This window comes from Hyalella azteca, unplaced genomic scaffold (genome assembly GCF_000764305.2).
Source record: "Hyalella azteca isolate HAZT.00-mixed unplaced genomic scaffold, Hazt_2.0.2 contig6036, whole genome shotgun sequence".
NCBI lineage: Eukaryota > Metazoa > Arthropoda > Malacostraca > Amphipoda > Hyalellidae > Hyalella > Hyalella azteca.
In genome coordinates this window covers 3,785-19,907 of record NW_025936208.1, presented here as the reverse complement: position 1 = coordinate 19,907, position 16,123 = coordinate 3,785, and the positions used below count along the sequence as shown (strand labels likewise).

Here is a 16,123-nt window from a genome sequence, read left to right as displayed (position 1 = left end):
GTTGATGAACTTGCGTCGCTAGTGTGGGACGCGACTGAATACATGTTCGTTGTTGATGAACTTGCGTCGCTAGTGTGGGACGCGACTGAATACATGTTCGTTGTTGATGAACTTGCGTCGCTAGTGTGGGACGCGACTGAATACATGTTCGTTGTTGATGAACTTGCGTCGCTAGTGTGGGACGCGACTGAATACATGTTCGTTGTTGATGAACTTGCGTCGCTAGTGTGGGACGCGACTGATTCTGTCTCTTATACACATCTGGGTTCCAAAGCCGGATCCCTTGTGAATCAAGTCACGAAAAGTTCAAAAATCGGCAACAGGCCATGGGCCTATTTCTTCAACGCCGACACTTCTATTCTATTCTATGAGAATACTCGGATGCTTCAATGAGTTCTCCACGCAAACGTCGATAACTGAGGCTTAATTGGAAGCTTCATAATCTTCAATTTTTTTCTCATGTAGGACTTGCATTTCAAGCCCGAAATTATCCTTGTTGCACGTCTATGAACACTCTCTATTAAATTTTTGTCCTTTTCAAGTTTCGGTGACCACACGACGTTTCCATACTTTAGGTTCGGGCGCACGACAGCAAAAAACAACTGCTTCATCGTTTCTGCATCTAGGAACTCTAAAGAGCGTCTGATCAGTCCAAGTCGTTTATTGGCTTTATTAACTTGACCTTCAATATGCTTAGAAAATTTCAACTCATTTATTAACTTGACCTTCCAAATGCTTAACAAATTTCAACTCATTAGCAGATCAATGTTTTACTATCACAAAATCTTTAATGTAGAGGCTTATATTACTGTCAGGCTGTCTACCGTAACTCCCATACTTGTGTTAGCACTTACTGCGTCACTTCCGTGACGTCACTATAGCATGCCTATATAAGCTCCCCGAGTACAATCTGGCGCCCGAACAGGGACAATCCTGAAAACCACGGCCGCGGAGGATTCCAGATTGTCAGGATGTGATTTGGTCTGACTGGCCCGATAATATATAACTATCTCAAAGTTCAGTATTGATTAATAACCGGATGATCTTCTTAGGTTTATTTGAGTTGAGGGTCCAAGGGTTCGTATCTAAGGTCCGAATAAGCGGCACGTTGATTGAGAGGCTAGTTGTCTAATAATATATTTACGAACTAGATAGGAATACAAGGAAGCTTGGTGGTTATTACACAAGGTAGGTTTTAGATGGTTACTCTAACGACAGAGGCTACTCGACGCCGGAGTCTGGCCGTGATCGTGCGGACTACATGGTGATGGCTTTACTACGTCTCGCCTGTGGCTGCCTAAGACTGACTGAAGGTCTGCTCGGGGAGCTTATACGTATAGGCATGCTATAGTGACGTCACGGAAGTGACGCAGTAAGTGATAACACAAGTATGGGAGTTACGGTAGACAGCCTGACAATTACATATGCATTAATTAATGTTGCTAAATAATCGTACAACGTCACATACTACGATTAAAAACTTAGTTAGGTTTTCTTCAAAAACTGAGATTATTAACGACGCTGATTTTCATGTCCAATTGAAGGTAATGAGATACAGCCTACAGGGAATCAGATTTGCATTAAACCTCAGGTGGCTGCAATAACAAACATGTCAGTTAAAACAGCCGGTGCTCTGAGCTCAACGGAATAACCATCAATTTACAGCGTTCCTGTTCAATACAGGATAGGTTTGAAAAAATTAGGTTGACACGCAACAGAAAAACGTTTCTTTTCTACCGTTGTTATTCATCATAACATTCAATTGATGTGCAGCGAAAAACGTTCCATTGAGTGCAGCGAAAACGTTCATAAAAATTGTTTGTTGCCGCGCATCAAAACGTTACATCGAACCGCAGCAAGCAACCCACCATTGAGACGCAGCAAAAAAAACTATCCATTGGTACGCAGTAAAAAATATTAATTGATGCACATCAAATGAAACTTCAAATATCGACCTCTCTGGCAGTCTAACATAGTGGTTCCCAAAGTGGGCGATACCGCCCCCCTGGGGGCGGTGTAAAGATCTGGAGGAGGGCGGCGGTGAGGAAGAAGGGGGTTGGTAGGGGACGGCAGTCCGAAGTCAAAGGGAAGGAATATCTCCAAAATTAATGAACGTAACACGATGGAACTTTGTACACGTATTCAGTAGGACCTACCGGTGATGTTTAGTTTGTGAAAATTTTTGGAATTTCGCCTTCTTTCGTGAGTTATATGGCGATACGGGCCGAAATTCACAGCGATCAAGTAATTTCTTCCAATCTATTAACATAACATAGTGATCGCGGCGCTGAAGTGTAGGCCTGATGTGGCCTGTCGCCGATTCTTTTCCTTTTCGTGCCTTGTTCACAAAAGATCTAAAATCGTGTCATTTGACCGGATCTTTTCATGACTGACGATAGTTTTAAATAGCAACTCGACTTCCACCGGGTTCGATATGGTGCTAGGCATTTCAAATCTGAACATATATTTTTCCATAGCTTTATCTAGTCTGTTCTTGAACGCGTTCATACTTGAAGCGCCAACGATGTCATCGGGAAGGCTGTTCCACATGTCGGTGATTCGAAGCGAGAAGAAATGTTTGCGCGTGGGGAAGTTGCAGCGCAGTTTTTTAGTTTATAGCCGTGGACCCTGGTGTTGGTTCTTGTTTCAAATTCTAGTAATCCTTCGGGGACCTTGTATAGACCATGAGTATACTTGTATACTTCAATGAGGTCCCCACGCAGACAATGGGATCATATTCAATGAGGAACAGATTTGAACGATATTTCGATTATACATTACTAACTATCTGTTTAGCTCGTAAAATTTTTTCGATTTCGCCTTTGCTCACGAGTTTTTTTTTTATTTCACCTTCATTCGTGATTTAAACAGCAGTACGTGCTTTAATTCGCAGTGATCAAGAGATTTCTTTTAAACTGCTGAACAGATTTGAACGAAACTTAGTATATACAGTGGCGGAAATGGCAATACGACCACCCAGTTTTTTCTAACTACTTTTTTCTTGCATAGAAAAATACTGGATTCAAATCATACAATATTGCCTATTAAAACGAATGTATGGGATCCACAAACGATCCACATGTCGGTGATTCGAAGCGAGAATAAATTTTATCGCGTGGAGAAGTTGCAGCGCAGTTTTTTTCTGCAGTCTTGTCCCTTTTGGCATCTTTTCTACTTCGAAAATATATAAATTAGGACACCGAACTACACCAGAAGTACCCTAAAGGGCGAAAATCAGGATATTCAATTTTGCTGTACTTTTTAACGTGAAAATATTACAAAAAAAGATAATAAATTGATGTAAAGCCCATTTTGATATTATAACCATTTCCACCTAGGTTTTTCTAAATTTTCTGCATTTCTTCGCATATATTTTGAGAAAATGATTTTTTCCGTATAGCGTTGGAACCGTTTTTAAACTTAGTTTAGCCTTGTATAATTAGAATCCGGTATTTTTCTATGCAAGAAAAAATATTAAAAAAAACGGGTGGTCATATAGCCATCTCCGCCACTGTATATACCTATCCTCAGCAATGGCAATGTTAAGCTCGTGACATTTTTTCAATTTTGCCTTCGATTGCGAGTTACACGGCTCATGGTTAAACCGGTCGGTCGTTTCTCCTTACATCCGTATAACTCGGGAACGAAGGCAAAATAGAAAATAAATTGTCATGAGCTCAACATCAACGTTGGGAGATTAAGTTTTTATATACAAAGTTTCGTTCAAATCAGTAGTTTAGAAGTAATTTCTTGATCACCGCGAATTTAAACGACAGATTACCCGGCGATACGGGCCGAATAAAGAAGTGTGAAATCACGAATTACAGCGAAATGAAAAAAAAAAAAACTCGCAAACGAAGGCTTATTCGAAAAAAATTTTAAAAGCTGAAAATCTCAGTTTGGTAGTTAGGAATGTATATTCAAAATTTCGTTCGAATCTGGTCAGGTAGTTCGGAAGAAATTCTTTGATCACTGCGAATTTCGGCCCGTATCACCATATAACTCCCGAATGAAGGTGAAATTTAAAAAAATTTCATGAGCTGAACATAAATTCATAATAATACGGTGGATAGTCACCGTATTATTATGAATCACCCTTAGGTCCTAATGAATACATTTTCCAAGTTTCATCGAGCTGCGTTCATTAGTTTGGGAGATATTTTATGATAATTGAATCTGGAGATTGGGCGCGAGACCGGCCGACGGGACATTTGTCCGAGACGTCCTTTGCTTCCAGTGCTGTAACAGTTAAAACTGCTAAAAAATATATTGGTTTACTATATGGGGTTCTATTTGTGAAATACACATTCGTCTTCAACCCCTTTCTCTTTTAAAATTGCAACGAACTACATATCAAGAAAGTTTGGGAACCACTGGTCTAACAGGTTAGGCCATCTTGTTTAGTCTTCGTCATATTCTTACCCTACGCCATCCTCGACGCGATGATGTCGCCATGAGGCACTACAGGATTTTTTCATAAATTCCAATTGACTGTCTCGCAATTGATACCTACAATAATTACGACGAAGTTATGAACATCGAGTACTGAAGTAAAATTGATATCGCTACTTTACCCAGTATGTCCAGGTTCAGGGAAAGACAAGGCATCGAAACTATAATGGTTTATTACAGTATCAGAATAACACGTCTACTGCAAATTGAAGCGACAACAATCAAATGAAATAATAATCATAAAGCAAACATTAGAATAAAATCTGTTTTATATGTTTATACAGTCTAATATAGTCTAACTTTGCAAAGTAAATCACAAATGAAGAAGATTATACCTCAAGTTCGGGTAGGACTGGAGAACGTCTAACAGTGAAGTCCATAACAATTCCACTATAGCGTACCATTATAACTTTCTAGAGGGTGCAAACAAAGAGGTATATTATTTATTCGGCACAATAATGATTAACACTGATAGCCAAGAATTGCGTAAAAATGCCTTCAAAAAACCCGATGTGCTAATTTGACAAAACCCAAAAATTTGGCAGAATGCGCCTAAAATAATAATTTCCCCAGCATTCCCAAACTCAGGCCGTTCACAGTCCGCGACCACACTAGTAATCATTCTAACATCTCAATGGGAAAGTTAAGCAACAAATAACATTAACATTAAACTGTTGAGTGATCATGCATCACTGATAGGGTCAATTGACTTGTCTTTGGTGTTCTCAATTGAACTGTCAGTTCAATGCGCCATTAACATGTTGTCTGTGAATAATAATGAGCGTTTTTCACGTCGTGCCGAACTGCCGATACAGAATTGCTAAGATGGCAGTGGACGACCATGGCAGTGGACGACCATGGCAGTGGACGACCATGGCAGTGAACGACCATGGCACGACGACCATGGCAGTGAACACGTCACCCTATAACGCCGGGATGACACGCGGGGAATTCTAAAGTTTCACGAGTCCATCTGATGAGTTAACAAGTGCAGCTCTAGTGCGTGCGGTTGCCGTGTATTGTGACCAATCTGGAACAAGCTCCAGGACAATTTGTTGAATATAATTTCGTTTCATACTAAATTCGAATCAAAGAAAATTTCCCGACATTCTGTACACAAAACAGGAAAAAGATTACATGATTAACAGCAGCAGCAAATAAAATAAAACTTAGCAAGATAGAGTGCGGCTGACAAAAATAAGAGAAGGAACTCGCTCAGCAGGTGGCAGCTTGCCACACAAGTGAGTTAAGGTTAAATCTAAAACTGAATCAGAATAATAATTAAAAATCAGGTAAAAACAGGCACCAAAATTATTATTTCGGTTGAAAATTCTAAAAGAAGTGTAGTATTCATTCGTGGGATAAATGCCAAAAATATTTCTTCACAATTAAGCTCGTGTGAACTTCAAGAAACTGAAAAATTAGTGGAACCTTCAAATTAATTTAATTTAATAACAAAATGCAATTTGTTTGAAACGAAAAACTCATGGCAAATTCTCCAAGTTTACTGCAGTGGGAAGACCTGAGTCATGACGTAATGATACACATCGATATCAATAGGCAAGAACAAACAGAAAATAATTCTATCGAAATCAGAGGGTTTGGATTCAAGTATTTTTCGTACCAGGGGAACGACAACCTCAGCGGCTTTGTCGTTTGGGAAGCCATAGACTCCCGTGGCTACGCAGGGGAAAGCAATGGATCTCAGCTTATGTTCGCGTGCCAGATTGAGGCAGCTCCGATAGGCATTTTCCAGGTCCATCCGGTCTCCGTTTATGGGGCCAACAGTGTGAATAACCCGTGTAGCAGGTAGCTTATATCCATAAGTGATTTTAGCGTCCCCTGTAGGACATCCATGTAGGGTCCTACATTCCTTCAGGAGGCTTGGTCCAGCAGCTCTATGGATTGCTCCGTCCACCCCTCCCCCGCCGAGCAGGGATGAGTTAGCTGCATTCACAATGCAGTCAATCTCAAGGGCCGTGATGTCTCCAATGAACAAAGAAACTTTCGTGTTCAGACTTGAGTTCACAGCAAACTTCATAGGAAGTTTAGGAATATGTTTGTATTTCTTCACTGACTTTTCCACAGCAATTGAATTTTGAACAGCATATTCTGACCATGAAGGAATGTCCTCCAAGGTAACAGAAGATCTGCACGAGTATAGTTCTCGCTTCTTAACTCGGGGAAGCGAAGTTATTTTCTTCCAATCTTCTTCAAAAGAAGTTGCATGTGATTCATCTCGGGCAAGAGGTTCACTTGCATACTTCTTCAGAGGAGGAGTTCGGTCAGAAATTGATAATTTGTCTGCCGGCGTTTTCTTATTTTCAGGCTGAGTCTGCATTTTGCTTCCACCTGCAGCTAAAGAATCTGATAAAGCTCGTTCAATGACAGGAGCTTCAGTAGAATCTTCTTCCACTGCTTGACGAGCGTCTGGAGCAGCATCATTTACTAAGTTAGCAGGAAGGTCGAGTGACTTGTTAGCGTCTTGGGCTGCTGCAGATTTATGAGATGAATCAGTTTTTCCTTCTGTTGCAGTTGGTTTATCAGACTTCTGAGCAATTTTTGCATCTTGGGCTGCTGTAGATTCATGAGAATTTGAATCACTATTTTCTATTGTTGCAATTGGTTTATCGGACTTCTGAACAATTTTTGCGTCTTGGACTGCTGCAGATTCATGAGAAGTTGAATCATTTTTTTCTTCTGTTGCAGTTGGTTTATCAGACTTCTGACGAATTTTTGCAGGAACTTTTGACTCTTGAGGAGACTCTCCAGCAGCATTCTTATTGCTACATTTGGTGGAAGCTCCTCCAGGTGATTCAGCTTTCCCTTTATTCTTCTTCTTTCCTGCCATGTCCAATGAAGATAATCCCCTTCTAATCAAACTGGTTTCTTTAAAGAGCAAAATATAAGAATGGCTCAAAGAAAACCTATTTACTTGCAACTCAGCTGGCTTGAACAGCAAAGTGAAACAAGATTTTCGATCTTGTTTAAATTTAGTCCTAGCAACTTCAGTGGCTTTTGAATGCAAAATAGATGTGAATTTCCTCACTGCTAAAGGATGGCAAGTACCACAACATAGAGGTTGAAAATGGCCAAATAATGTTCTTAATTTATGAAATAGTTCTGATGCAGTGCTAAAGCTAGTTTGCATTGATAGTTTGACCTGGAAAAAAAAACGCAATTAATATAACAGATTAACATCAATGTTATGCAATGGTCACAGGAAAATAATATACGTTTAAAAATTACTTTTTAAAGACAACACTTCCAAAGAATCCAGTATCTCCAATCTTACAGATGTACAATGAATTTCTCATCTAATTTTCGAAAATTGAAAAAATTTATTTTTCAATTTTTTAATATATATAAATTTTTCAATATATACATTTTTAATACATAAATTTTTTCAGAATTATTTATTCTGTTAATTGATTCATGCATTGCCTCTGACTTCACACAAGTGTGCAAAATTTCAGCTCAATTAGACAGGTAAAAGTGTGTCAAATATCAGTTATTAGATTTGTAGCTGATAAAATCATTTTTTCATTTTTTTTAATATTGAAAAAAAAAATTAAATTTTAAAAATCATTTATTTTGACATTTGATACATGCATTGTCTCCAACCTTAAACAAGTGTGCAAAATTTCAGATCGACAGGATAAGTAGAAGTGTATTAAACTTTGATTATAAGATTTGTGGCAGACAGACAGACAAGAAGTGAAGTTGAAGAGAAGTGTTGTAATAAAAAAAATTTTTAATTTATCAAATTATTTAATTTGTCAATTGATTCATGCATTGTCTCCAACTTTACGCAAGTGTGCCAAATTTCAGATCGATTGGACAAGTAGAAATGCGTTAAATATCGATCATTAGATTTGTAGCAGACAGACAGACAAACAGACAAGAAGTGAAGTTAAAGAGAAGTGTTGTAATAAAAAGCTTCAAAAAATGAACGATATTAAGATTGAAATATCTTTTACTTTTCTGTAAGCAAAGCTCATTGGGGAAATTCCTTCAATAAGCAAGGTCCATGCATTTCACCATTTTAAACCCTGTAGCTAAACTCAAACAAATAAATGCCATATGAGAACTGTTTGAAGGGCAAGTCATACTGTTAACTGTCATACTAATAACTAGGAAGATTTTCAAATTTATTATGAATAATTTTAGAATTATGACCTCAGTGCCGAAGATAGCATAATATCAGTGAAAAATACATCTAGTCTTGCACTTCTCAGCTCCTGTAGACATATGTGTGATGTGTATATATACAGCTAAAGACAACTTCCCCGTTTGGAAAACAAACCAGAAAACAAAAAAAAAATAAATAAATAAAAATAAAGCTTCTGAGCATCAGTGAATAAAGACATATAAATGTAAGGTTGTATAATTTCTTATTAAAGATGGTAAACATTGGTAATAGAAAAATGTTTTGTTAACAAATTTTATAATCCAATGTGGAATATAGAGCATCATCTGGCCATGTAATTTTTGCACAAGTCAGCCAGAGCCCATCCTACTGTTACATCTACAAGGAACAAATCTGTCAGTTGAGTTTGTATCTTCAGTATATTCTTCTAAAATAGCCCAAAGTTTTGGCATTGGGCTATTTGACATACTTCAGAATTCAAACAGAATAATATAGATTTTAGTTGCAAATTGTAAATAAAGAGTGGCACAGTATTTGTGTTGTGGTAACCTGATAACTAAATATGGTTGGCCAGAATTTTGTTCTATTCTAGGGTACGGTATTGAGCATGATCAAGCATAAAGATGTTATTATTTCACTAATGAGCAAATATAGCATGGAAATTTAGAAACTGCTCATTACATTAATGGCAACTATAATAGGTCTCAAATCAATTCCAAGTCAAGATATTACTAGTGAAGGGAGGACTTTCTCTACACAATAACATATGGCAATTTAAACATCATAACCTCTACTACGTCTGCTCCAAAAAGCACAATCTTAGGTGTAGAGTAGAGAGGTAAATAAATTTTAGCATAGTGACAAGCCAGAGATTTTTCAGAATCAGTCCTTTTTCAATTTCATCATCTACTCAAGATTTAAAGCAATTTCTTATGTACAATCATTTTAGTATCCATGATACTTTACTGGTCTACTGTCAAATGGGGTGATAAGGGATGGGTGGGGTAAATCGGGACAGTCGTCCCACATTTTGCATAAATGTTGTAGCAGCCAAACTTATCATAATATTGCTTAACTAAACAGTGGCATAAAGTTCAACATTTTTACTATCTACGTAGCATAAAGCAAGTTAAGAAATCATACAGATACTACCTCTGAAAACCACTGAAAAAAAGTGAGAAAAGTGAGATTTTGGAAACTTACCTCTGCTAAGGTCAGGAGCAAAAAAATAATTGATGCATCAAAGAATTTTACTTACATAAAAGTTGCACACAGGTGTTAGCTTACAAACATGATTGATGGAATTTGCATTTCTCATTCCAAAAAAAAAAAAAAAATTGCCACCATTTCTGAAAGATGGGGTAAAAAGTAACACCCCTCCAGGGTAACAAGGTACACCCCTAAAAATGAATTTACAGTAGAATCCAGGGTGTGTACCAGTATTTAGAAAAAAATTTCATGACTTTTCCATGACCTGGTTCTAGTAATCTTTGAATGTTCACTGAAAAGAGCATAGTTGGCGCAGCAGAACCAAACTTTGCCAGAACATGTACTGTCAAATGGGGGTAAAAAGGAACAGGCGGGGTAAATTGGGATGTGCATCCCACATTTCGTAGAAATGTTGTAGCAGCTAAACTAATCAAAATATTGCAAAACTAAAAATAGTGGCATAAACTTCAACATTTTTACTATTACGTATAAAGCTAGTCAAGAAATAAAACATTTACTATCTCTAAAAAATTGCTGAAAAAAGTGTGAAGAGTGCCATTTTTGAAAAGTACTTCTACTAAGGTCAGGAGCAAAAAAAAATATTTGCCATATTAAAAAATGTTACTTACATAAAAGTTGCATATGTTGCATACAGGTGTCAGCTTGAAAATGTAATTGACAGAATTTGCTTCTCATTAAAAAAAATGGCAGCCATTTCCATGTGACGGGGTAAAAAGGGACACCTCCCGGGGTAATTAGGGACACCTCCTTGGGTAATTAGGGACAACCCCTGGCCCTGGGGTAATTAGGGACAACCCCTAAAACACATTTACAGCAGATCCTCTGGTAGCAAAGGCCACAGTTGAGATAAATACCATCAAATAGGGTAAAAAAGGATGGTTTTGAGCATTTTTTGTTAATAACTTCTCACCATGAATCATTTCATAAACAAGTTTGGGCTCATTTTAAAGCTCTTTGCAAGGGCTATTGTATGGCATCTCCAAGAAATTCCATACGGTATGCTATTTGTAAGGTGCTAGAAACAATATAATAGGCTCCTGAATTAATCTGGAAATTGGGTAAAAAGGGACACTTGAAATAAAACTCAATTTTAAACATTTGAAGCATGCAGAGTATACTCATCTATTACCGTCAACCGGGGCTACTCGGGATGATTTTGAAAGTTTTTCATTCATAACTTCTTACCATAAAACATTTCATAAACAAGTTTAGCCTCATTTCAAAGCCCTTTGCAAGGGCTATCACATGGCTTCTCCAAAAAATTTCCATATGCTATTCGTAAGGTGCCAGAAGCAAAAAAAGAGTGTCTCGAGTAGCCCCGTTGAACAGGGCTACTCGGGACACTTGGAATAAAACTTAATTTTAAAACATTTGAAGCATGCAGAGTGTACTCATCCATTACTAACAGTACTCTAAAGTCCTCCTCTTTCATTGTAGATGATTCAGAGGTAGAATAAATGACATTTTCTGTGATTTTTACATCTTTTTCCTTTATTGATATGATATTACCATATACATTAATTACCGTATTATTGATGCGATTTTACCGTATCCATGAATATGCCATTGAGCATATACAACAACCTTGTCCACTGCAAGCTTCATATCAGCAGCCTTATAGCAATTTTTCTGTATCTGTAAGCTTACAGGACAACTTGTAATTTCACACCATTTCAATTGGGTTGAGTGAATTTACTATGAAAAAATATGGTGAAAAACATACCTGAAACAGAAAGGAATGTTTTAGTGACAACCATCATATGTTTTGGAGAAATAAATCAGGTCAATTACTTTTCATTCTATGATGCCTGGTGCACAATTCTATAGGTATATGAAATTTTTATGCTGAGGGAGGTAAATGTAATCAATATTCTTTGTTTTTAATCAATTTTTTTCTCAACTGGAGCCCTTGCTAACTGAGGTTCTACTGTAAATGCGTTTTTGGGGTGTCCCAAATAGCCCCAGGGGGGTGTCCCGAGTAGCACCACCGTGCGGAAATGGCCACAATTTTTTTTGGATTGAGGTATGTAAATTCTGCAAATAAAGTTTTCATGCTGACACTTGTCTGCCACTTTTTTCTAAGCAAAATTTTATAATACGGTAAATATTTTTTTTACTACAGACCTTAGCAGAAGTAACTTTTCAAAACATCGTTTTCACCATTTTTTCAGGAATTTTTCAAAGCTAGTAAATATAGTATTTTTGAACTTCCTTTATACTACATAGATAGGAAAAATGCTGATGTTTATGCCACTATATTTAGTTTTGCAATATTCCAATTAGTTTTGCTACTAAAACAGTTTTACGCCGTGTCGGAGGACTGTCCCAAGTTACCCTGCCCGTCCCAAGTAGCCCCAGTTGACGGTATATAAGCTTCATTTTGATATTTTGGCACCTATCTAAAGTTTGCTCAGCCTCCCTGATTTCAAAATGTAAACAGTCAAAAATTTAAAGATTTTCCTTTGCACATCATCATCAAAGTTCCATCCCCCCCAAAGTTCACACAGGGAAAATTGGGTAATACTCTAGATTAAGTGCATCCAAAAAAGGGCGTTTTTTTTCAATTATATGTTTTTTGGGGTGTAGATTAAGGATCTGAAATCCGTTTTTGGCAGTTGGCATTGGAAATTTTTAATGGAACCTGTTCCTAACTGGACCTAACCTGCAAGGTTTTTGTTGATTGGCTAGGTTTTTCCAGCCACCGGACGGACTCCAAACATAGAAAAAAACCTATTGGCTAGGTTTTTCCGGATGCCAGACGGACTCCAAACATTGAAAAAACCTAGCCGATCAACGAAAACCTCACAGGTTAGGTCCAGTTAGGAACAGGTTCCATTAAAAATTTCCGATGCCGACCGCCAAAAACAGATTTCAGATTCTTAATCTACACCCCAAAATACATATAATTAAAAAACACCCTTTTTTGGATGCACTTAATCTAAAGTAATACCAAAAATTGTACATTTATACATCTTAAATTAGTTTCCAGGTCTGGTCTGGGCTGCGTGTGTTGCTGACAAATGACAATGCAGCAGATAGTGCTCAATTGTGTCCACTGTGTTGCAAGTAGTACATTGGTCAGAATTGCTCATGTTGAATCTATGCAAGTGACTTTTGACGCCTCACGCCAGCATCTCCAACCAGGATTGGAATTTTCCTACTTGTTTCTGAAATCTTGCGGCTCTAAAGGGACAAATTTTCAATACATTTGGAATCTCGCGGTCTGATCCTGCACTTTTGTTAACAATTAGATAAGAGTTAATTCATCTGGCAGAAATCGCAAGGTTCCAGAAATGGCGGGAAAGCTTTAGTTGCGGCCCTAATGGTAGAAGTTTTCCATGCTTGTCTCCAACCCTGAGTCAGGCAGCAGCACACTCTAGAGTCTAGTCTGCATGACTTCAGGCAGAGCCAGGGTTGCAGCCTGGGTTCCATCATGTTGTTGCTCAGAAAAGTTCCCTTCTGTCTTCTGAGTTAGACTGAGTGCAGGTGACAGAGGCCTTCCATATTCTGGTCAAGTGCTTGTGTAGTTTGCCTCTGACTGGCTCTGAGGTTGGTGAGGGACTCTTCCAGGCTCAAACCACTCAATGTACTTTTGGGGGAACGGTTATGGTTACTACTTAACAGAGGTTGGAATTGAATAAGGTTTTTGCTGTCCCTCTTTCTTTAAATGATCGATGCAATTTCAACAAGTAGCTGTAGGGTAGAGTGAAGTATGCAAAGCTCAGATAGTTTATTGGGGTTGATGAAGGAATCCGCCAATCAACACCTGTATCGGTGATGGTTGTTAGAATCGACAAGACATGAACACAATGGAATAACAATATCAAAAACACAGAAAATACAAATGATTCAATTATGACAGTTACAGACTTACAGTACTGTGTCAGTACATTGAATTTGAAAATTGAAATGTTTATGGCATGAAAATAATTGAATTGTAGTGAAGAACTTAACGTCTTACCCCCTTAGATGTTCACCCCACATGTTGTTCAGTCAGTTCAGAAAAATGACTAGGTATATACCTAGCTAGTGTGCGATTGGCAAATGGTTCTCCCCTCTGCTGTCATTCTTAAGAAATTTCACAATATTTTCTGGTACAATTTAACATAACATAATTTTGACATTTACTAAACTTCATCATTTAGTAATTACACAAGTGTTATTCGTGCTCACAATTGATGATTAACTAACTGTATACCGTAAAATGGGGTAACTTAGACCACTTTTTTTTTCTATAAATGATGCCATTTTTTACTAGCTAAATTAAACTTGAATTGAAACATGCAAAATACAGGTCTATATAGTCTGAAACATAAAGAAAAAACATAAATAGGCTGTCAAACATAAAATATGTTATATATGGTAATTTTATATTAATTTCCAAGCCGGTCTATGTTACCCCGTCAGGGCTGACATTAGGTGGTCTAAGTTACCCCCAGAGTGGAAATCTAAGATTAGAGGTTCACTTAGAAAAAACGTTTTGCCTTAAAAAAAACATTCCAGGCAAGTGGCAACTAGAAACAGGTTTGCAGGTAGTCAGAAATTGGCCTCGGCAATCGGCATGAAGTTATGAACGTTTCAGGCAACACAGAGAAAATCCCAATATTGTTAATTGTGCGCGTCACTCACGGATAAGCAAGTAGAATCTACTGAAAGAGGAGTACACGTTGTGCTCAGTAGAAGTTACAAGGTCGCTACTGACACCAGTAGAGACTCGTCACTCACAGTCACCGATGAGCAAGGAAGATCTTGGGAAGGCTGCATAATCTTTGCGCCCCGCATGAACGTTTCCGAGGTCGCCGGTAGAGACGCGTCACTCTCCAGTGAGCAAAGGATATCTTGAGGAGGCCTCACAACGTTGCAGCCGGCAAAGGATGTACTCTTGATTCTGAAAAAAGTTCCATTAGATCTTGCCGATATACTTGAATGCAAAAGTCACCTATAAACGAGTTGATTAAGAGCACTTGCTGTATTAGTTGTTCAGAGTTTGACCAGTTGATTCAGAGCACACCAAATTATTTTCTTTTACGGTCATAATTAATTTACTCCTTAATTTTTTTCATTATTTCTGAAAATCATACCTGAAACTGATTTGGAAGATATGCTGGCATCCGACTCCCAACCAGCTCAAACGAACGCAGATTCGATTGCATGCAATCTATGCCTTTGTATCATATTAGTTAAACTGCACATGAAGAGAAAAATTGTTAAAATTGGCATTGTTCTATGAACGATACTTACACTCTTGTTGATAAAGCTTGCATTTTATATAGAAAAATAAACGTGATCATTGAACATAAAAATTTTTGAATTCAAAGATCTTATCGAAACATCGTATAATAATTAGTGGAAGTAAAGGGCTGACCATCAGAACATTACATTAAAAAGCTAATTCTTTCATTTTATGCGATCCTCTCTAGCAAATACGGTAAACAATGCTAAACACGAATGCTTATTGCTTTAATTAAATAATGACTGCCGTTAGTGAGTAATGAATGGCAAAAAGAGTCTCGCCAGTTCGCAGGCGGGTCCGCAAAAGTGTTGATTCAGTAGTCCTTACTCACTCAGAGTAAACTAACAGCTCATCGGCAAGAACTACATAGGCTAGCTATGGCTTATAGTACTATTTACTCTTGACATAATGAATATAAAAAACATTTATTGCACCTATTCGTTACGTCAGCTTTCAAAATGAGGATAAACTCATCGGCAATCGGAGAAACTTATTGAAGAAGAGGCAATGCACATGACACTTGACTGACTAGACTACTGGTAGCGTACTTGGAAAATTTAGCATTCAAAACTCTAGATTCTGTGAACCTCGTAATTTATACATTATTAGAACGGAGTTTACATTTATACATTTAAACATTTCTTCACGGAGTATATTGATATCATATTGTTGGTATCTCTGTCACGTGTCACCTTCTTTGTTATTGTTTCGGTACAGATGGTACTGCTGAATCCTGATCGCGATTAGTTTTCATGTCTCAGCTAAAAACTATCATCAGTTTTTTATTGGTCAATGAAATCATAGGCAGTTTTTCATGTATTTGTGAGCGAATGTACAAAGTTAAGATGTTATTCTTTGCGATTTTCATCAATAGTGACATAACTACATTATTGTATTAGGCGCTTGAAATAAGAAATGTAGCATTACACATTAAATTAGCATTAGTGCGTTAACAATGTGTGCATTTGGGGCGGTCCATTCTAGCTTTCTAACGCTGTTTGGATTCCAGTGTCAGTGACGTTGCACGCGTTCTGATGGTAATTGGATTCTTGTGACTG

The 16,123-nt window shown here is 37.7% G+C and overlaps 1 protein-coding gene across 1 annotated transcript; it reads right to left on the bottom strand.

Annotated features, from left to right (window-relative positions):
• Nucleotides 1-5,686: 5,686 nt before the first annotated feature.
• On the bottom strand, nucleotides 5,687-6,961 carry LOC108672809 (macro domain-containing protein CT2219; the record flags this gene model as incomplete). Its single annotated transcript, XM_018160551.2, is given in 1 exon segment — nucleotides 5,687-6,961. A coding segment is annotated over 1 exon segment (837 nt). The 3' UTR covers nucleotides 5,687-5,956.
• Nucleotides 6,962-16,123: the final 9,162 nt, after the last annotated feature.